This window comes from Dermacentor variabilis, chromosome 8 (genome assembly GCF_050947875.1).
Source record: "Dermacentor variabilis isolate Ectoservices chromosome 8, ASM5094787v1, whole genome shotgun sequence".
Lineage (NCBI taxonomy): Eukaryota > Metazoa > Arthropoda > Arachnida > Ixodida > Ixodidae > Dermacentor > Dermacentor variabilis.
The window spans coordinates 144,411,072-144,434,801 of record NC_134575.1 but is presented as its reverse complement, the minus strand read 5'-3'; the positions used below and the strand labels follow the sequence as shown (position 1 = coordinate 144,434,801).

At 45.8% G+C, this 23,730-nt stretch overlaps 1 protein-coding gene across 6 annotated transcripts in view; it reads right to left on the bottom strand.

Annotated features, from left to right (window-relative positions):
- LOC142590650 (uncharacterized) overlaps window positions 1-23,730 on the bottom strand; it is a 95,702-nt gene that overhangs the window by 68,072 nt on the left and 3,900 nt on the right. Inside the window, exon 1 of one of the 6 annotated variants that reach the window (XM_075703030.1) lies at window positions 21,738-22,006. The exons of the other annotated variants lie outside the window; for them this stretch is intronic. Coding sequence (XP_075559145.1) covers window positions 21,738-21,773 — 36 coding nt within the window. The 5' untranslated portion in view covers window positions 21,774-22,006. Of the gene's footprint in view, window positions 1-21,737; window positions 22,007-23,730 lie in introns of those variants that run through there. 6 annotated transcript variants of the gene reach the window in all.

The window sequence follows — 23,730 nt, the reverse complement described above, 5'->3', positions numbered from 1 at the left end:
TCGTACTTTACGATTCTGTCACAACTGTGCTGCTGCAAGGTGCAAAGGAAACAGGGATACATTAAGCCAACATGGATTCGATGAGAGCAAGCTTAAGGCTGTTTATTACTTTCCCACACCATCTAGGCTTGTAGCCTAAAAATATAGCAGCACAGAAAGGAAGATACAATGAATAAAACGAAACAGAAAGCAAGCAGCAGAACCTGCAATTACCATTTGCAACCTTTCAACTTTGTTATGTTTTCCTGGTTACGGCATAGACATAAAAAACATGACCTCCTTCATTGATAACAAAATGAATGGCTTGCTGACAAATTGTTGTGGTTTTTATGATGCCATTGAGAATGATTCCAAGATTTCCCACTGCTTTCTCTTTTAGACACAACCAGCAACATTATCTTTTCAAATGTTGGTTTTCATTTTAATCGTGTGCACAGAAAGGCAATAATATCCAAGTACACAACTTGTTCAACCGGACATGGCTATTTTAACAGCCTAACGTTTATGCCTCTTCACACGGTGTGCCTCATGGAATGGTGTCTTGCCTCTCTGTCTGAGCAATGTGAAGTTCCACCAGCCCTGCCTCAATGAACTAGGGATCTGAAGACTGAAGTTTCATTCCAGGTTTCAGCACAGAATTAATTTTGCAGAATACAATAAAAGAAAGGTCTATCAAAGAAAGGTGCCACTGCGCAGAAGGTACGTCACTGTTGTAAAGCTAGGCTGTTCACTGAAGTTACAAGGATTATTTATAACAGAACTTGTGGCACCACGACTGTGCAGTTTTGACAAACTCCGATGTCGCAACATACTGGAATGATCCTGCACAAGAAATGAAGACAAGGCGCCAGAGACGCCTTATCCTAGCCATTTCGTGCCTCACTTTGTGCACAAACTCCGTTTCCCAATCATTTTTCTGTGCTTTCCTCTCACAGTCAATGCGCCTACTCACACTCTCTCTCCCAAGCGCTCTCGCAACATGACACACAGCTCTGAATGAACGTGTGTTGTTTATTGGCGCAAGGGCCAGTTATGACAAAAGAGAGCCATGCCGGTATTATTGACTTCGCAGTGGAGTGGTGAGCTCTATGAAGTTGATGTGACATGGCTGCAAAGGGGCTTTAAAAATAGTCGCTGTAAAGTGTGTAAAATATACGTCTAATAAGATTATGGAGATGACTGATGACTTGTACTATGACGTATACCATGCACTACTAAAAAATGGTACAGTATACAAAATATGTCAGATGAAAAACTTGGCTAGAGCACTACTGCCTCACCAGGGCCCTTTAAGCTCAAGGGCCTGGAGGCATGTGCTATACAATACTACTATCGCAGTGGCATCCTCTAAAGAGAGGAAGCGCTACGAATATATGGGGCTAATAACATGCAAGACATCTTTCAGAAAACCTAGGACAGTATTAGTATCAAAAAGCAGTTCTGGACCGAGAAACGTGATAGGATGAAGAGGGATGTGCTGTCGGTACGCTAGGGGAAAATGTATGTTTCTCTCAGATTCAGTTTCCCGACACTCCAGGAGGACGCGTAGGATGGTCAGCCTCTCCCCGCATCTAACACAGGTTGGAGATTCATTCCCAGTGAGTAAAAAATTATGGGTGCTAAAGTGTGTCCTATTCTTAGATGCCAGAATATGACATCTGTTCGGCATGATTTTGTTGCAGAGGGCCAGAAACCTAACTGTGGCTTTATCACATGCAGCTTATTTGTTTCCGCGTCCCACATGCATTGCCAGTGGGATGCAGTTTGCAGTTTCTTTCGTAAGAAAGGCCTGAGATCTGTGACAGGGACAGCAGTGGTAGGATTCACAGCTTGCGATGCAATTTACTTGGCCATCTGGTCCGCCAGAACATTACCCTCGATTTCTCTATGGATAGGCACCCAGCATATAATGACATGCTGTTTAGATAGTTATGTACGCTTTACACAAGACAGAATAGAGCTCATTAAGTATGGGATTTTTGTGCTTACAGAGTGACATCAAGGCCTTCATGACGCTTAGGGAGTCTGTATGTACGATTGCTTTTTAGAGTTTTGATTTCCTTATATGCTTCACAGCCAACAATAGAGCATGGGCCTCAGCCGTGAAAATACTTGTTTCCTGATGCAGCACATCGGATTCTGAGAAGGATGAACTGACAGCTGCATAGGACACCCCGGCATGCGACTTCCATGCGTCTGTATAGAACTCCGTGCAGGAGTGCTTGTACTGGAGTTCTATGAAATGCGTTTGGATTTTGATCTCTGGAGCATGCTTTGTAACTTGTAGAAAAGATATATCACATTCTGTCAGCTGCCACTCTCAAGGCAGTAGCAGCTTAGCTGGAGGAGGCATTAAGTGATGTTCGAGGAGTGGGATATCCATTTCAACGTTAAGCTCCCTCACATGCAGTGAGAAAGGCTGTCTTACAGAGGGACAATTATGAAAGAGCGTAGCACATGTTATATCGTGAATGGTATTGGAACACGGATGTTGAAGTTTAGAGTGGAGTTTCAGAAAATATGTTAGGCTGATGCATGCTCTCTGCAGATGGAGTGACCACTCATTTGATTCTACGTGTTGAAATGGGGTTTATTGCAGCCCGTTCAAGGGATCGCAAGTAGCTCTCGATCACGAGTCCTAGCCGTTCGAATCGGCAGCCCGAGCTCCGGTCTCGCGCTGCAGCGGTTGCAGTTCGCACAGCGCCACATGCATATTACTGTGATGCCCAATTGGGGACAAAGGTTCATGCACTCAAAGGTTCTGACGGTTCTCTTAGGCGGAGCCTCCGAGAACTCAATTGAGGACAAAGCCGTTGGTTTCAAACACACACACAAACTTTCAATGGAACTAAAGAAGGCTTAAAATAAATAGAAGAAAATAGAAAACATAAAAGAAACACTCAAATAGACATCACGGCAGTAAGAAACACACTTGGGGCTAGTATGAAGTTAACTAGTGCGCGAGTCCGGGCTTGCCACGACGACAGGGACGCATAACAGTCTCAACGCGGAGACGCAGCGGCAAGCTGACGAAAGGAGTTGCGCTGGTCTCACCAAAAGTCGCGGTGTAAGTTGGTTGACTGGGTGACCAGAGCGCACCAGCTCTGGCTTGGAGAGGTAAGACAGGCGGCTTGGCGGCACGAGCACACGGCGGCAGCGTTCTGGCCGGGCAGCTGGGAGTAGAGCTCGGGCCCGTAGCCCGACTGCTCTCGTCCTGCCCACGGGCACAGAAGCTTGAACGCTGGCCTCGGGCAGCAGGCAGCACGACAGACAGGGGCGGCGTTCTGGCCAGGCAGCTGGCGTAGAACTCGGGCCCGTAGCCCGACTGGTCTCGTCCTGCCCACGGGCGCAAAAGCTCACCGGCCTTGAGCAGCTGGCGGCACGCTCGGGTAGACGGGCGACGCAGGAGACCCCGGTCGGGTGAAGTCCTGGTGGCTCGGGTCCAGAACCCGACGTCCCGTCTTCAACTCCCGGTCCGGTGGTTGACCTCCTCCTGGCGTCGCTTCCTGGAACTCTCCTGGTGTCTCCCCTGCGTCTCCCCCTTCTGCCAGCGTACCTCGTCTTTTCTTCCGCTCTAGCCGATTAGGCATTCTCTGATTGGCTGCCTGAAGCCCCGTGGTCTTTCCTAATTGGTTGACTTCTCTTCTTTTAGTTGCTTTTTTTGCTCCGCGCGTTCACGTGCCGGACGCTCTTCGGCACTGTCGTTTTTCTCCTTCCAGCACGGAATTCGCCTAGGCGCGTACACCCCTTGTCGTCTGCTCCAGTCCGTCCCAACCACCGTACCCCGTCGCGCACCACACATCACAACTACCCACTACAATTGCCCCCACGGCGAAGAGGAGCCATCCTGGCGACCTAAAGTGATCACAGGATAAGGGGGTCGTGGTACGGCTTCAGGCGGCTGATGTGAACCGTCTCGCGGCCACGGCGGCGTTTGCCCGAAGATGGCGTCACCGGTTCGACCACATAATTTACAGGCAATGTACATGCGATGATCCGGTACGGATATTTTGGTGCAAGCTTTCGGCTAAGGCTTGGAGCTTGGAAGGGCAGCTGGAGCCAGACGTGCGAGTCTACGGCGAAGGACTGTGTGGACTTATCGTTGTCGTGGCGATCTTTGTGGATTCCTTGGGTATCCGACGTGAATGAGCGAGCCAGTTGGCAGCACTCTTCAGCATGGCGAGCAAATTCAAAAACAGGGGTGAATTCAAAGGCATCCGGATGATATGGTAGTACGGTGTCGAGGGTAGTGGATGGTTCACGTCCATAAACAAGGAAAAATGGTGAGAAGTCTGTGGTAGCCTGAACAGCGGTATTATAGGCGTACGTCACAAAAGGGAGGACATCGTCCCGATTGGAATGATCAGATGCAACATACATGCTCAGCATGTCACCAAGAGTGCGATTGAATCGTTCCGTTAGACCGTTAGTCCGTGGGTGGTACGCCGTAGAGGTGCGGTGAATAGTGTGGCATGCGGCGAGGAGCTCATTAAAAACTTCGGACAAGAAGACACGGCCTCGATCACTAAGCAGTTCTCGCGGTGCGCCATGCCGTAAGATGAAATGCCGCAAGATGAATGCGGCGATGTCGCAAGCAGCAACCGAAGCAAGTGCAGCAGTTTCAGCATATCTTGTGAGGTGGTCTACGGCGACAATTATCCAACGATTTCTGTTAGCAGTGCATGGAAGAGGCCCACAAAGGTCAATGCCAACCCGATCAAAAGGATGTGCAGGACACGGTAAAGGTTGCAGAGGGCCTGTCATATGAGGAGATGTCTTGCGTCGCTGACAGGCTGCACATGACCGAATGTATTTGCGGACATAAGAATACATGCCGCACTAGTAGTACCGCTGGCGGAGCCGCTCGTAGGTTATCAGGACGCCAGTATGAGCTTGTTGTGGGTCGGCGTGGAAATACGTGCATTTGTCGGAATGCAAATGGCGAAGGATGACTAGCAGCTATTTGCGACCGTCTGGCTGATAGTTTCGGCGGTACAAGATGGTGTCCCATAGCACGAAATGGATGGCTTGGCGACGAAGGGCTCGAGGGCGTGTAGCCGTTGAAGAACTGTGAAGAATGTCAATGAGAGACACAATCCATGGATCTTTCCTCTGTTCAGACGGCATGTCAGTAACCGCAAGTGTAGCAACCGGGCGCTCTATGGGTGAGGGTGGCGTCTCGTCGGATCGCATGGGCGATCGGGAGAGTGCATCTGCATCAGAATGTTGGCGCCCGGATCGATAGATGACGCGAATGTTAACTTCTTGGAGCCGAAGAGCCCAACGTCCAAGACGCCCTGACGGGTCTCTCAGTGACGCAAGCCAGCAGAGCGCGTGGTGGTCTGTCACAACATCGAACGAACGGCCATACAAGTAAGGGCGAAATTCGTGTAAGGCCAAAACTATAGCCAAACATTCTTTTTCCGTGATAGAATAATTGGATTCTGCCTTTTTGAGGGCCCGACTCGCATATGCAATCACATATTCCGGATAACCAAGCTTGCGTTGTGCAAGGACGGCTCCAAGACCAACGCCGCTGGCGTCCGTATGAACTTCGGTCGGTGCACTCGGGTCGTAGTGGTGTAGCACAGACGGTGAGGTAAGCAGACGACGCAAAGTGGTGAAGGCTTGGTCACATGCCGCAGTCCAATTGCGAAGGTCACCAGGGCCAGCCAGGAGCTTCGTAAGGGGAGCAATGATGCAGGCAAAATTGCACACAAAGCGTCGAAAATAAGAGCAAAGGCCGACAAAACTGCGGAGCTCTTTCACTGTAGTCGGCCGCGGAAATTCTGCGACAGCACGAAGATTGTCAGGGTCGGGAAGGATGCCGTCTTTGGAAACAACATGGCCAAGTATGGTCAGCTGGCGTGCTCCGAAGTGGCACTTTTTCAAGTTAAAGGCCGGCGGTGGCAAGGCAAGTAAGGACTTCACGTAGACGAGAGAGGTGAGTGATAAAATCAGGGGAGAAGACTACCACGTCGTCTAAATAACACATACAAGTCTTCCATTTGAGGCCTCGCAAAATATTGTCCACCGTCCTTTCGAATGTCGCGGGCGCATTGCAGAGGCCGAATGGCATTACTGTAAACTCATACAGGCCATCAGGCATAATGAAAGCTGTCTTCGAGTGGTCGGATTCATCCACTGGCACTTGCGAATAGCCAGATCGCAAGTCCAAAGAAGAAAAGAATTCAGCACCATGTAGACAATCCAGGGCGTCATCTATGCGCGGTAGAGGATAGACATCTTTTCGTGTAATCTTGCTGAGGCGATGATAGTCCACACAGAAACAAATCGAGCCATCTTTTTTCTTAATGAGTACTACGGGAGACGACCAAGGGCTGCAGGGTGGCTTGATAACAACGCGTTCAAGCATGTCTTCAACCTGCTCGGTGATGACACGACGCTCGGTGGATGACACGCGGTACGGACGCTGGCATAATGGTGCGTGATCTTCCGTATCAATGTGGTGAGAGACGGTACTTGCACGGCCTAACGATGTTTGGTTCCAGTCAGAAGAGGCGCAAAAATCATTTAATAGAGTTATTAGCCGCTCATGTTGAGTCGGCTCGAGGCCATCGGCAACAGAGCGACAAAAAATGTCCGGTGATACTCTGTTAGTTGGCACATGGGTTGTCAGTGCTGTTATGTTGGCAGTATCCACGTTGTCGGCAACAGGGAAATGCACAATGATGTCAGCGTCCACAGTCTCTATGGTACCAATAGTCTCGCCACAGTGCAAAGCCAAAGTGTACGAATTTGGATTCAAAATCAGTATTTCTGAAGCACCATGGTGAACCATGAGGAGGGTGAAAGGCAACAATATAGGCTGGCGGCGAATGAAGACGGCAGCGGGTGTAAACATGACCGTCGCTTCGGCAAGGGATGCGCATGAAAGAGGGACAAATACAGCACTTTGAGGAGGAAGATCAGTATCTGAAGCTACACAGATCCTGCTACACAGATCCTGCTAATATCATGAACTTGAAAGTCGTGAGATGGCAAATCGCACAGAATGGAGAACTGAATCTCAGCACGTGTACAGTCAATGATGGCATGATGGCGCGACAGAAAATCCCAACCGAGAATTGCATCGTGGGAGCAACAAGTTAACACAAAGAAATCAATCGAATACAAAATGTCTCGAATCAGCACCCTGGCAGTGCACATAGCGACTGGCTGAACTTGTTGTGCACTGGCTGTTTTAAGCAAAAGTACCGAAGGCATCATGGTCACTTTCCGTAATGCACGACAAAGCTTCTCACTAATCACGGATACAGCAGCACCTGTATCGATGAGCGCAAGAGATTTGATGCCATCAAAGGACACTTCAATAACATTAGCAGGGGAAAAACGAGGACTTTGATTTTCCGACGATGACGCAGTTCGTGCCTCAGGAACTGCGGAAATCAGTTTTCTGCCTCAGTAGTACTGGCACTGGGCCTACGACACGAGTGAGAGTGAGCGCCAACAAGGGGAAGGTGAGCGCCGAGTATCGTAGAGCTGTGACTGCGGTGCTGGTATGTCATCAGCAGCGTAGACTTCCGGTGGTGGTCGTTGAGGCATACGGAATGGTCGGAAGCCGAAGCTGGATGGTCGCAGGGTGCCCACGAAGGCCGGAAAGTGCCGGCGGCAGAAGCGCGCTACATGTTCCTGTGTACCGCAGGCATAGCATATTAGGCAGTTGTCAGCAGTGCGCCAAGGATTTGTACCCTGCTGCTGTGCACTGAAAAATGGAGCCACCGGCTGGCGAGGCGAAGGCGGAGAGAACACCGGCGGGCAAGGCGCTGAAGGTGGAGGAGAGAACCCCGGCAGACAAGGCGCCCGTACAATGGCTTCAGCATACGTCAGAGGCGCGGCCACGAGAGCCAGCTGACAGGGTGGTGGAAGAGCTTCAGTCACTTGCTCTTGAATTACCAGTCGGATCGCTGGAGCCAAATATTGAGAAGGCTTCTTCGTGGTCGGCAAAATCGAGAGCTGTCGCGCGACCTCCTCGCGCACAAATTCTTTTATTTGCGTCATCAAAGTTGCGTGGTTGTTGCCAATAACCAATGCTGCTAACGAATCTTCCGTAGGCGGTGGGAACCGAGCTAAGATGTGTTGTTTCCTTAGCTCGTCAAAACTTTGGCACAAATTGATAACTTCGGCCATGGTACACGGACCCTTCGCTAACAACATTTGAAAAGCATCCTCATCAATGCCTTTCATAATGTGTTTTATCTTGTCCTATTCTGCCATTGACAGATTCACGCGCTTACACAGGTCAACGACATCTTCGATGTAACTTGTGAAAGTTTCGCCGTGATGTTGCGCACGCCCCAGTAAGCATTGTTCTGCGCGAAGCTTGCGCACAGCGAGGCGCCCAAAGACTTCTGAGAAACTTGTCCTGAATGCGCTCCATGTTGTAAAATCGTGTTCGTGGTTTCGGAACCAGAGGTTCGCGACGCCGGTTAAGTAAAACAGCACGTTGTGCAACTTGGTGACGTCGTCACACTTGTTATGCTGGTTCACCCGTTCGTAAGATGACAACCAGTCCTCCACGCAATGATCGTCGGTGTTGCTAAAGTTGACAGGATCATGCTAGCGCAACACACCAGAAACGATGACCGCCGGAGGCTGTGGTGCATCTTCCTGGGTGGTTTCATCAGGCATGGTCGAAGCAGTCGGTAGTGTCCGGTTTCAGAGTTCCAGTTTCCGAGGTTACCCAGCAGCTCCACCAACTGAAATGGGGTTTATTGCAGCTCGTTCGAGGGATCGCAAGTAGCTCTCGATCACGAGTACTAGTCCTTTGAATCAGCAGCCTGAGCTCCGGTCTCGCGCTGCAGCGGTAGCAGTCCGCACAGCGCCACATGCATATTACCCACTACAGTGTCAACTTTAAATGGGACTTGTTCTGAAAGCACCAGTGGCCAGCCGGATACCTAGATGGTGGACGGGATCTAGCATCTCTAGTGTGCTCGGGGTGGCAGAATGATAGATCATGGCACCATAGTCAGATCGTGATCGAATGAGGCTCTTGTAAAGATTCATTAAACACTTCCAGTTGCTGCCCCATGTTGTGTGGGATAAAATTTTCAGTAAGTTCATTGTTTTTAAGCATTTCACCTTGAGATATCTTATGCGTGAAATAAAAGTTAGTTTAGAGTCAAGTATAATGCCTAAGAACTTGTTTTCTTTATTCACAGGTATTTGTCGCCCACACATTTTGATATTGGGATCTGCAATGAGCCCTAAGCACACAAGAACTTTTGTTGGGGTTCACTTTAAATTCATCTTTGTTTGCCTATTTGGACACTTTGTTCAAGCCCTGTTGTACTTGCCTCTCGCACACTGCAAGGTTGCAGGATTTGAAACCTATTTGTATGTCGTCTACATAGACGGAATAAAAAATGACTGGTGGTAATGAAGCATGAAGCATGTTCAACTTCATGATAAAGAGCGTGCAGCTAAGCACGCCTCCTTGGGTTACACCAGTTTCTTGTATAAAAAGTCACAACAATACATTGCCTATTTTCACACTGAAGGTACGATTGGACAAGTAGCTTTCTAGTATGTTTAACATATTTCCACGTATGCCCACTCCCGACAAGTCTCCCAAGGTCCCATAATGCCACCTTGTGTCATACGCCTTCTCCATATCAAGGAATATCGATAAGAAAAACTGTTTGAGTACAAATGCATCACGGATATTTCCTTCAATGCGCACAAGATGCTCAGTTGTGGACTGCCCTTCTCTGAAGTCACATTGATAGGGATCAAGCATATTGTTCAGTCCAAGAAAATGTATGAGTCGACGATTAATCGTTTCTTCAAAAAGCTTACACAGGCAACTTTTAAGAGCTATTGGGCAATAACTTGCTGCCAAGGAAGGGTCTTTACCCAGCTTCAAGACAGGAATTATAATAGCTTCCTTCCATGAGAATGGGAGGTTTTCAGGAGCCCACATATAGTTGAGAAGTGCCAGAAGTGTCATCTGTGTTTCGTGTAAATTTTTAATCATCTCATACATGATTCTATCAGCTCCCGGTGCAGAGCTTCTACATGTGCTCAAGGCAACTTTAAGCTCGGCAATATTAGAAGGATGATTGTTTGGTTCATTCGGACGGGATTTACGGTCCAGTGACTTAAGTTCAGCTACTTGTTTAGAGTTAAGGAATGATGTGTAATGTGTGGAGCTTGATACATGCTCGAAGTGTTTGCCCAGAGCATTGGCCTGGTCTTCCAATGTAATCCCTTGGTCGTCAACTAATGGCAATGGGTGGATTTGCTGCCACTTTAGGTTTCTTACATTATTCCATACTTTAGACTCTTGAGTGTAGGATGTGATGCCCGAGAGAAACTTCTCCCAGCTAGCCCTCCTTGCCCTTCTCCACATGCGCCTTCCTTGTGATTTTGCCAATTTAAATTCTATGAGGTTTTCTGCAGTCAAGGAGCGACGCAACAAACTCCACACTTTGTTGTGTTTCTTTCATGTCAGTCTGCACTGCTCATTCCATCAGGGGACCCATCTTTTGCATGAGAGTCCTTGTGTTTCTGGAATGATTTTTTCTGCTGTGTCGAGTATAAAAGAATTGAAACATGCTACTGCTTCATCCATGCTAAAATCGGTGATAAGATGTGATAAGTAAGTGGATTTGTTAAAACGATTCCACTGGGCGGAGGCTAGTTTCCACCAAGTGGTAATGGAGGCATTAGTGTTGAAGTATTAAATTTAACATTACAGGGAAGTGGTCACTTTCATAGGGATTTTTGGTTACATGTCATTGCAAGTCACTGAATATTAAATCAGAGCCAATCGACAGGTCTACTGATGAATATGAGTTATGATAAATATGATATGTTGGCTCCTTCCTATTGAAGAGGCATGCACCAAAGTTTACAAGAAAAAATGACCTCTAGCGTTGCATCGTGAGTCTCTTCACATGGTGTTGTGGGCATTAAAATCACCTATGAGTATGTAGGGGCCCGGAAGCTGATCAATTCGGTTATAAAAATCGCTTTTTGCAAGGTGGTAATTTGGGGGTGTGTGCGGTATATGCAACATACGGCAATTAATTTATTAAAAAGGATTGCCCGAACTGACACTGCCTCAAGGGGCGTCTCAAGGGCGACATAATGACAAGTGACAGACTTGTCAACAACTATAGCTACACTGCCAGACGAGGCGTTCGCCTCGTCGCGGTCATTACGACAGATGGTGTACCGAAGAAGAAAGTTTCTTTGTGTAGATTTAAGATGTGTCTCCTGAACATGCAGCACTTTTAAATTGTATTTGTGCAAGAGTTCTTTAATGTCATCGAGATTGTGGATAAGACCTCTAACGTTCCATTGTATTATTTGTGTAGCCATATTGTTTGTGTTTTTATGTTGTGTGTCAAGAGGAGTCAAGTTGGCTAATGGAGCCTTTACAGGCCCCGGGATTCGGGTTCTGTCTTTCTTGGAGCGGTCACAAGAGTCACGCCGCTCCCGAGGTGCTGGATGCGCCATCTGGCTTGGGGTTGTGTCCATCGACTTCTGGGAGCTGCTGGACTTCCGCTCACACGAACGAGGTGTTTTCAACTTAGGCCTTGCCTTGAAAAGCAGGACCTTAGAGGCCACCAACCCAGAGGTCAATGGGCCCTCCTTCAGGGATGGCGCAGCAACGCTGGCTGATGTCGCCAAGGGGGCTGGTGGCAGGGCCGCAACCACACTCTTTGTGGGCCAGGCCGATGCCGGAGTCTGCCGCAACACTGCCCATTTGCGCGATGCATCTGCATACCTTGAGGTACAGAAAAAGGAAACTAATTTCCATGCTTCTTGAAATGAAATGTTCTCCTTGATTTTCACTGTGATTATGTTTCTTTTTTCCATGTGAGGGCAAGTTCGAGAGTATGCTGCGTGTACACCGTCACAGTCGGGACAGTGGAGTGTGCCACTACAGTTGTCGGATTCGTGTTCGTGTTCACCACATTTTGCACAGGTCGGTTGGCCTCGGCAGCTTTGCGACCCATGATGGTGGAAACATCTTCAGGGATTTGGGATGCAAGGTCTAACTCGAATTTTGGTACATCTTGTTTCTAGGGTTTCCGGTAGCACGCTCAACGCAAAGGCGAGGATGTTTAGTTGGAATATCCTGGTTGTCCTGCTTGATCTTTACTCTTTGCAATTGAATCACGTTGTGTTCTTTCCAGCCCTCCAGGAGCTCTTCCTCGCTCAGGCTCAAGAGATCATCAGAGATAACTCCTTTACATGTGTTCAATGATCGATGGGGGGCGATAGTGATTGCCACATTACGGAATGCTAAGAGATTTGCGAGTTTGCCATGCTGTTGGTTGCGGACCTCAAGAAGAAGGTCGCCACTGGTCATTTTTGTCACTTTGTAGCCAGCACCTAGTGTGTCGGTGAGACATTTAGCTACAATAAAAGGCAAAATAATTCTGACTGTCTTTTCAGGGTCTTGGCCATGTATCACATGGAAGCGGGGAGAAGTCCTTGCGCTGGCTGAACAGCTGGAAAGTTTCTTCAAGTCGCCCTCTTTTGGAAAGAGGACGATTGGAAAGAGGGGGGAATGGCGTCTTAGCCATACAGGATTCCTTTAATTTCAGTAGCTACACCAGCCACCCACCACTGAGCCCAACATGGGGACACCATGAGTCCAGGAGGAAACGCAGACGCCAGCTGTATGTAGCTACTATAACCCGGGTCTTCGAACAGTCTTGTGACCTTGGGACCCTCTTCTGCATATCCTTCCTGTTGTAATCATGCTTTGAAAAAACAAATAAATGTTTAATAAAGGGAAAATCAGACATGCACCTGTTCGTAGCAAATGCTACAAAGGAAACCCATACGGGTTCCTCGAAAGAAAAGCCTCACAGTACAAGAAAAATTCGTCCTGGTCTGTTACTCGAACCCGGGACCACCGCCTTTCAGGGACAGCTGCTCTACCATCTGAGCTAACCAGGCAGCTAGCAGATGGCAGGGCGAAATCGAATTTGTCAACAACTTGAAGCAAAGGCAAGAGTTTGACCTAATCGTTCTGCGGAAACCCACAAGGTGAATGAATGAATGTTTGATGTTTAATGGCGTAATGGCCAGGTATGGCCCTTGCGCATGGATTTCTATGAAGTTGATGTGACGTGGCTGTAAAGGGGCCTTAAAAATGGTCACTCTAAAGCGCGTGAAGTCTATGTGTAATAAGATTACAGCAATGACAAATGATGCGACTATGAGCATTAAGGTGCAGTGCGAAAGGTGCATTGCGAAGGAATTATATATCCCCTTCAGCGGTGGTGTGTAAAATTGTACACATTAAATTTGGCGCCATGTCGCGCGCCCGCCTTTGCTTCAAATTGCATAACACCCCACGTGAGCATCGAGACATGCTTCCTTAGTGGACAGCTAGCGCCATCTAGGTTTTTTACGGCAAAGCACAAGTCAAAACAAACATTCAAGATGGACGCCTCTACCTTTTACGGATCGGCACGTGAGTGCACTCCGATTATTCTTGTTTTTGCTCGTGTAAAATTGGTTTACAAAAATGATATTCATATCAGCTTAACAAATACGGTTATGGCTTGTCGCAAACAACAATTTTTTTTGTTGTTTTTGTTAAGGATGGCTCGGTGTCGGGCAGTGAAATATGTGTGTGTACAATTGTACACATGGCACCTCAAGGCTGCCTCATCAGATCATTTTACCTGGGCATATTATTTTGTTTCTAACTAGTAATGCTGAACTTATATGTATCTTTTACGCATTATAGGTCTTAGAGATCATTCAGCATGCCGGCAAAAGGCATCGACGACGTCAGCCCAGGCTCTTTTGGCCAGAATAGCTGATGGGAACATCTCGGATGGGGACTTCTCAGATGATGAATTCGAAGAATCTGCCGAAATTGTGCTAAGTTTGGCCACTACTCAAAAGAAAGTTTATATTTTGCTATTATTTAGTTCTATAACTTCTTCATTTTATTCTAGACTTCTTCAAATGAAGATCCTTACCTAATTGACCACGACATCAGTAGCAGTGAAGATGAAGAGAATGTGCAGCCACCGCCAACAAAAAGGAAGAAAACGGTTGTGAATTGGATTAAGAAGAAATTCTGACCAGTAAACACTGAATGCAGGTTCACTCTGACCGAGGATCAGCTATCCTTGAGCCGCTTGAGTACTTTGTGAAGTATTTTCCAGAGAACATTTTTGATGACATAGCACATTTCACCAACATTTATGCACTGCAAAGAGATAGAGTAGAGCTAAATACCACATCGGCAGAAATCAAAGTTCTCATTGACATTATGATACACATGGGAATCTTGAAGTTTCCTCGGATCCGCATGTATTGGCAGGAGGACACAAGAATACTATGTATTGCGGATGCGATGACATCCAAATGATTTTTCAAGCTTCGAGCAGCACTGCATGTTACTGATGGCAATGCTCCGCTGGATCCACCGAAGAACAAGTTTTGGAAAGTGGCACCAATCATTGATGCTGTCAGAAGTTGATATCTTGCTCTGCAGCCTCTCGCCGAAAGCAGCATCGACAAACAGATGGTGCCCTTTACAGGAAGGGTCCCTGCTAAGCAGTTCGTGAAGAATAAGCCAAACCCTGAAAGAATAAAGGTATTCGTCCGCTGCAGTTCGGACGGCATGGCACATGATTTTGAATTCTACCAAGGGAAAGGCACTGGTGTAAGCAAGGACCATTCACATTTGGGTCTTGGTGGATTGGTCGTGATGTGGCTTGTGGAATCGCTCCCGCGCGGTCTGAACGTTAGATGCTACATGGACAATTATTTTTCTTCTGTGCCGCTCTTCCGAGAGCTGAAATTGCTTGGTATTTTGGCCTCTGGTACGATTAGGGCTAACAGAATTATAGGCTGGGAGCTCAAAAGCGAAAAAGAATTGAAAAAGGAAGGGCATGGAAGCTACGACTTCAAGATTACCGAAGAGGAAGACGTCATCATTGTTCACTGGCACGACAATGGTCCAGTCAACATGGTCTCTACAGTTGTAGGACTACGCAACATCACTAAGGTGAAGAGATGGAGCGAAGCTGCCAAGGCACATGTCGACATCGATTGTCCGCAGGTTATCGCCGAGTACAATCAATTCATGGGTGGTGTCGACAAGCTGGACTTTTTGATGTCGCTCTATCCCCTCAAAGCAAAGACGAAGAAATGGCCAGTAAGAGTTATCTCCCACTTCATTAGCTTCGTAGTGTGCAACAGCTGGCTTGAATACATTCGCAACGCGAATGCAGAAGGACTGCCCAAAAAGGAAGTGAAAGATGTTGTGGAATTTCAGTCGCACATTGCACGCAGTTTGATTTCAAGCAACAGGACTGCGCCAAACAGGAGGGGAAGACCAAGCACCACCTCTCCCAATCCTGTCCGAAAATCACATGTCGGTATGCCCCTGCCAACAAATTCCACAAGGTTTGATGGCAATAACCACTGGCCCATTCACATCAGTGCCAACTTCCCGCAAAAGTGCCGAAACACAGGTTGTGCTTCGAAGTCTCGAGTTTACTGTCGCAAATGCGGTGTTTTCCTCTGCCTAAGTGCCACAAAGGATTGCTACTATGAATTTCACGTCAAAAAGTAGGATCCGTCGAAGCAGGCAAGCTGAGATGCATTGTAAGTACACTCTTAAGTACTTTTGCCAAGTTGACAGCACCTGACAGCAGTTGTTCCTTGTGTAAGTGGCCGTCGAGATAATTTACATCCTGGAGGCGCCATGTGTACAAATATACACATCAGAAAAATTTTTTTGTTGGCTCAATAAACATATTTTCATTCGTATCACTGAGTTTGGTTCGGTATTTAGAGGCAATATTTGAAGGAACCACAATTTTCTTTCGTGTTTCTTTTAATTCATGCCTGAAGGGGATATACAAAATATGTCAGATGCTAAAATTGACTAGAGCACCACGGCCTTGTTAGAGCCCTTGAGACAAGGGCCTGGAGGCATGTGCTTTACAAAACAGCTATCACAGCGAAGGAGAGGATGCGCTATGAATTAAATGGGCTTTTAACATGTAGGACAACATCATTCAAGAAATCGAGGGCTGCTTTGGTGTTAAAAAACGGTTCTTTACTAAGAAACATAGCTGGGTGAAGAGGAACGCAATAATGATATGCAAGAGGAAAATGTTTCTTTCTCTCAGCTTCGGCTTTCCGACACCCTAGCAGGACGTGGAGGACAGTTAGCCTCTCAACACATCTACCACAGGTTGTAGGTTCATTTCCAGTAAGCAGAAAATTGTAGGTGCCAAATATGTACCCCATTCTGGGATGACAGAATTGGACATCTGCTCGTCGCGATTTTGTAGTGGAGGGCCCAAAAACCTAACTGTGGCTTTATAACGAGCAGTTTATTATTTATCTCTGCATCCTGCATGCATCGCCTGTGGTTTCGTAGTTTCTTTCGTAAGGAAGAGTTCAGATCTGTGACAGAAACAGCAACCGTAGGAATAATAGCTAGTGATGCAGCCATTTTGTCAGCTAGTACATACCCAGCATAATACTACATGTCTATGTGATAAATAAATGTTGCATAAGAGTCAGTAAAGTTAAATGAAAACAGGATTTGTATGCTTTTGTAAAGAAATTAATGCTTTTACAAGACTTAACGACTCTGAGTATTATTGCTCTGTCAACTTTTAATTTCTTTATATGTTTTACTGCAGACAGTACTGCATATGCTTCTGCAGTGAAGATACTTGCCAGGGGGTTTAATGCCTCACATTTAGAAAAAGAGAGACCAATGGGAGCATAAGATACGCCAGCATGTGATTTTGACACACCTGTGTAGAATTCAGAGCAGGAGTACTTCGATTGAAGTTCACAAAACGCATAGCGATTTCGAGGTAAGGAGCATGCTTTGTGACCTCTACAAAGGATACATCACAGTCTATCACCTGCCACTCCCAGGGTGGTAATAGCTTACCAGTAGGCATTAGGCAATGTTCGAGAATCGAGACATCCATTTCTTCGCTAAGTTCTCTTACACACAGTAACAAAGGAAGTTTCATAGAGGGTGTGTTACGAAAAAGTGTTTCACATGTCAAGTTGTTAACGGTTGTGGAACACGGCTGTTCCTGATTAGAGTGCACTTTGAGAAAATACATGAAGCTGATATATGTTCTCTGAAAATGGAGTGACCACTCATCTGACTCTATGTATAGGCTTCTGACAGGGCTTGTTCTAAATGCCCCAGTGGCCAGATGGATACCCAGTTGGAGGATGGGATCTAGCATCTTTAGCGTGCTCAGGGAGGCAGAGTGATATACCACGGCACCATAGTCCAATCGGCATCGAATTAAGCTCCTGTAAACATTCAATAAACACTTTGTCGCTATCCCATGTTGTGTGGGATAGGATTCTAAGAAAGTTTATTGTTTTTAGACATTTTGCTTTAAAACATTTCATTTGTGAAATGAAATTAAGCCTGCAGTCAAGGATAACACCTACAAATTTGAGCTCTTTGTTGACAGGAATTTATTGTCCACCGAATTCTACAAAAAGATCTGGAACTAGGCCTCTCTTTCTCGTAAAGAGAACACAAGAACTGTTGTAGGGGTTGATTTTAAGTCTATTTTCATCTGCCCACTTGGACACCTTGTTTAAGCCCTGCTGTACCTGTCTCTCACACACTGCGGGGTTGCAGGATTTGAAACCTATTTGTATATCGTCTACGTAGACAGAATAAAACATAGCTGGTGGTAATGATGCATGAAGCGCGTTAATCTTAACGACAAAGAACGTGCAACTGAGTACGCCACCCTGGGGTACCCCAGTTTCTTGTATGAATGTACGTAACAGTGCATTACCTATTTTATTTATTTATTTATTTATTTTACAATACTGCCGCTCTCAGCCGAGAGCCTAGCAGACAGGCATGAACACTTTCTTTTCCCAACATAAATACATGTGTGAGCTACACAAAGAATGAAAAAGCAACAATATTCAACAAAATACAAAGGATAAGGTAGATAAGCTATACAACAGAACACTAAACAAAGCAGAATAAAATGAACAACAACCGGGGCATATCATAGTCAAAACAAACAAGTGTATACATTTTTTTTTCTAAGCACTGTTAGTTTAACATAAAGAGAACAGGGAACAAACATGAGAAATCGTTAATAATCTCTTGTGATGAGCTCCAGTTGTGAAACGAACAGGGATAAAGAATTTGTCGCTGTTCATGACGAGTTAAGTTCATTCCATTCTCTGATTACTCGAGGAAAGAATGAGTACCTGAATACGTCATTAGAAAATGAATACTCGGTTAGCGTATGTTCGTGTTGATGCCGTGTTATTCTAGATTGCGAATATGAAATGTACCGGGTGATATCAATTTTATACTGATGGTGCAGCATTTAAAACAGAAATTTTAGTCGACCTTGTTTCGCTCTCGTCGATAATGTGTTGAGGCCTGAGGAAGCTAAGAGACGTGAAGGTGAGTCAGTAGAACGATATTTGCTATGAATGAACCTTGCGGCTTTTCTTTGTACAGCTTCAAGTTTAGCTATGTTAGTTGCTGTGTAAGGAAACCAAATTGTGTTAGCGTATTCTAAGATAGGTCTCACAAATGTTTTGTAGGCCAGAAGCTTAATGTTCGTTAGAGCGATCTTTAGGCGTCTTTTTAGATAAAATAGCTTTCGTAGTGCAGTACGTAGTTGTAATATTAGTTGTGTGTTTCCCAATTGAGGTTTGATGTCAGCGTTATCCCTAAATATTTCTGTTGCTCAACCATGGAAAGAGGCGTGCCATTAACGATATAGGTGAAATGAGAGGGTTGCTTTTTTCTTGTTATTGTCATTGCCACTGATTTATTGACGTTAATAGACATTTGCCACTGGGAACACCACTCGGCTAGCGTGTTAAGGGAATCAGAAAGATCGAGATGGTCGTTATGGCTGCTAATTTCTTTATATATCACGCAGTCATCCGCGAAGAGTTTGATTTTGCACCCTATATTATTGGTTATATCGTTAATAAAGATCAGAAATAACAGCGGCCCGAGTACCGAGCCTTGTGGTACTCCAGATGTGACAGGAATGGCATCAGATGGCATGTGATCAAACATAACAAATTGTGAGCGGTGTGTTAGAAAAGCTGTTATCCAAGCAGAAACTTCTCCTTTCCCGATGGCATGCTCCACTTTTGCAATTAGCTTAGTGTGACTCACGCAATAAAAAGCTTTAGATAAGTCAAGTAAAATCATGTCAATTTGAGAACGATTATTAATACTAAGAGCAAGGTCATGAACTACCTCTGTTAGTTGAGTGATGGTTGATAAGCCAGATCGAAAACCATGCTGGTGAGGCGACAGGATGTTGTCACGTTCTAGAAGTACTGTCATGTGTTTTAGAATGATGTGTTCTAGTATTTTGCATGAAGTGCTGGGTCTGAAATTGGCAACATTATTTTTGTCTCCTTTCTTGTGGATCGGTATTATTTTAGCCTTTTTCCAGTCATGTGGTAGATTAGAAGTTGCTAGTGATTTATGAAAAATGTGTCCCAGATATCTACTGCACCACTCAGCATATTTTTTTAGGAATTCGTTTGGAATTTCGTCAGGCCCGATTGATTTCTTAGGGTCAATGTTGAGGAGAAGATTGTGGATTCCGGCGTCCGTTATTATTAACCGGTCAAGCACTGACGTACAGGATGGTGGAAGAGGGGGGAGTGTACCATTGTCTTCCGTGAAGACTGATTTGAAGAAATCGTTATATTTGTTTGCCGTTGCACTTTTTTCTTCTTCAGTTAGTTTGGTTGTTGTCTGCTCGGTACTGCGCAGATGTTTCCAGAATCTTTGTGGGTTATCTTTTAGGAAGTTAGCGAGAGTGACACTGTAGTAATATTGTTTCGAATCTTTTAGTTTCTGCTTGAAATGCATAACTGCAGATTTTAACTTCAATGTTGTAGATGGTTTTGGGTTATTCTTGTTTGCCTTACGAAGCCGATTTGCGCACCGTTTAGCATGGATGATTTCGCGTGTGATCCATGAATTCTTAAGGTACTGTTTTTTCTTTTGCATTGGAATATAATTAGTTATACAGTGCAGGACAATGCTCTTAAAATGTAGCCACAATGCATCTACATCAGTAGATTCCTGAGATGCTTTTTCCGAAAAGGAGTCGAATTCATGCGACAGATAAGTTAGTATGCTGGTGCCATCTGCTTTATGAAAGTTAAAAAAGCTCTTTACTGTAGACTGGGTAGTAATACAATGATTAAGCTGGAATGTGCACATAGGTATACTGTGATCAGATATTCCTTCAATAATGTCTATTTGTGCTTGACTTGTAGTAAAATGGTTGCTAAGAAATATGAGGTCGAGGATATTTTTCGTTGAGCCTTGAACGCGGGTAGGACGAGTGACAAGTTGATGTAGTTCAAAATTTAGCATTAAGTCTATTAGCACTTCGAAGGCTTCTGACGCATGATGCATTGTGGACCAGTCTATGTCAGCTAGGTTAAAGTCGCCCGCAAGAATAATCCTGGATTGATGGACATGACGCTGCATATATTTTTGAATTGCTAAAAGGCATGCACTGTCAGAGGAAGGGCTCCGATAAACGCAACCGGTTACGATTGACGTCCCGTGGCACAAAATTTTTCAGAAAACGGCTTCAGCGTTGTTCACCTCGGGAAGAAGGACAAAGCGAAGACAGTTTTTTATCAGTAAAGCCACTCCTCCACCTCGTGAAGGTCGGTATTTTCGGATGATTGTGTAGTTTGGCGGGGCAATCTCGTGGTCAAATATAGCAGGTGATAGCCATGTTTCCGTGATGGCCACAATATCGGGCTCGTAATCGACTAGAAGGCTTTCCAAGGCTCCTGTTTTATTTAGGACACTGCGGGCGTTTACATTTATCAATGTTAATCTTTTGATTGTGCGGCTTGTGCCGCTTGTGCAGCTCTGCGGGTTATACGGCGGTTTGTTTCTGCGTCGTTTTCTTTTGCATCGGTACTTTGTCCTTCTTCTCTTCGTCCCAAATATATGCGCGTTTCTTAATGTAAAGTTTGTCAAAAGAAAGTGATACTTTTTCCTTTTTCTCACGGTTTGGTTTTGCACTATCCCAAAGTTTCTTCCGTATGTCTCTTATTCTTTTAGAGAAGTCTTCACCAATTGAGTAGTCAGTTGTTTTTAGTTTGAAACCTCGGCTTAAGATTGCCACTTTTTGTCTGTAGTCAAGTAACTTCATTATTACCGGTAGAGTTTTATCTGTGGCGCGTTTCCCCAACCTATGTATACGCTCGATGGCAACTTTTTCTAGTCCCAGGGTGTCTTCGATGATGTCTTTGTTTACAGTTTGCTTTAACGACTCACTAGTTTCATCGTTTTTTTCCTTTAGGCCATAGATAATTAGGTTAGATCGCCTACTGCGATTTTCAAGATCGTCAATTTTATGTTGAAGAATATCTATTACTTTGCTCATACAGGTGATTTCTTGTTGACAGGATTCGACTCTATTTTCAAGGACTGCAAGGAGGTGAAGCTTGTTTTCTATTTCTACCAAACGTTTTTCTTTAATATCTTTGATGTCGGCTGCAATATCCTTCAGCTGTTTTGAAATTTGGGTTAGATCGGGACCAGGATTAGTTTCAATATCACCACCTAATAGCAGCAATTTTGTCAAGGCCAAGGCGATATCAAAAACCAGGATACATAACGGTGGGCACGGCAGCACTAGCAAGAAAGGGTCACTTGAGCGGATGCAATATCCAAAATCCTTTCTCACCTGTACAATGAATGCAAACGGGTTAGCGTGCAGCATACTGGCAGTGCCACCGTGCCCAGTGGCCGAGTTGATCCCAGGCAGGCTATTTAAGGCAGCGGAGAGCAGTGGCGCTGAACACAGATCACGGGCCAAGATCTCCGAGCATGCTATCTTCCGGTGTTGACGTCAAGGTGCCACTCCCACAATGAGTATGGCGGTGGATCCAGCACGTGGCATTGGGTAGCGTAGAGTTCCTGCGCCGTCCTGGTCGCACCGGCTTGCGCAGTGCCTCTATCCCCGGCATGAAGCAGCAGGCCGAAGGACAGCTGTACAATGAATGCAAACAGGTTAGCGTGCAGCATACTGGCAGTGCCACCGTGCCCAGTGGCGAAGTCGATCCCAGGCAGGCTATTTAAGGCAGCGGAGACCAGTGGCGCTGAACGCAGATCACGGGCCAAGATCTCCGAGCATGCTATCTTCCGGTGTTGACGGTGCAATTCGCTCGATGAGTGTGGCGGTGGATCCAGCACGTGGCATCGGGTAGCGTAGAGCTCCTGCGCCGCCCTGGTCGCCCCGGCTTGCGCAGTGCCTCCATCCCCGGAATAAAGCAGCAGGCCGAAAGACAGCTGTACAATGAATGCAAACAGGTTAGCGTGCAGCATACTGGCCGAAATGTACGGGTGTCTAGGCAGCTTTTTATTATGTTTAACATACTGCCGCAGATGGCCAGCACTGAAAGGTCGCGCAGGATTTCGTGGCGCCAAGTTGTACCATATGCTTTTCCCATATTAAGAAACACGAAAACATCATGAATGCTTGCTTCGATGCACACAAGATGGTCAGTTGTAGATCGCCCTTCCCTAAAGCCACATTAAAATGGGTCAAGCATTTTGCTGGACTTTAGGAAATGTACGAGACGGCAATTGATCATTTTTCAAAAAGCTTACAAAGGCAGCTCGTAAGCGCTATAGGATGGTAGCTAGTAAGCAATGAAGCATTTTTACCATGCTTCAAAACAGGGATCACAAGAGCTTCTTCCCACTTAGATGGGAGATAACCAGTAGCCCAGATAGTACTGAAAAGTGCGAGTAGCGTGATTTGTGTGTCGGAGTGCAGGTGCTTAAGCATATTGTACATCTATCGGGGCCGGTGCAGAGCTCTGACATGCTGATAAGGAAACTAAGTTCAGCAATGGTAAAAGGTAGGTTATAAGGATCGTTTGGGATACATTTCCGGTTCAGTGGCTTAAGTTCTTTTATTGCTTTATGCTTAAAAAAGTTCTCCAAATAGTGTGTGGAAGTAGACACATGCTCAAAGTGCTCCCCAAGAGTGTCGAGCTTGTCTTCCAACTTGTTTCTGTCTATATCAACAAGTGGCAATGGATGAATTTGTTGTCCCTTAATTTTCCTTAGCCCATTCCATACTTTTGCCTCCTGTGTGTGTATGAGTTAATACCAGACAAGAGCCTCTCCCAGCGTGTCTTCTTAGCTTGCCGTCGCGCTCGCCTTCCCTGTGATTTAATATTTTCAATTCTATCAAATTTTCTGCAGTTGTGAACCGCAGCATGGCCCACGCTTTTTGTTTTTTCCGCACCTCCTTGCTCTCATCATTCCACCATGGAACTCGCCTTTTGGATAAGCTACCGCCTGATTGTGAAATGAAGTTATTCGCTGCTTCAATGATAAAAGCGGTAAAATAGGCTACCGCATCATCAACACTAAAATCGGTGATAAAATCTCATGATAGGTAGGTCAATTCCTTAAAATGGTCCCAGTCGGCAGAAGAGGCGCATGCGGGGGGCATTCATGTTGTACAATTAAGATTAAAAGTGCAGGAAAATGGTCACGTCCATAAGAATTCTTGATAATGCTCCATTTTAAGTAAGGGATAATAGCTGCCGAGCCAATAGCTAGGTCTATAGAATAATGAGAATTGTGATACATATTACAATAAGTTGGCTCGTTTTTATTAAACAGACATGTACCAGTGTTTACTAAAAAGTTCTCTATCACTC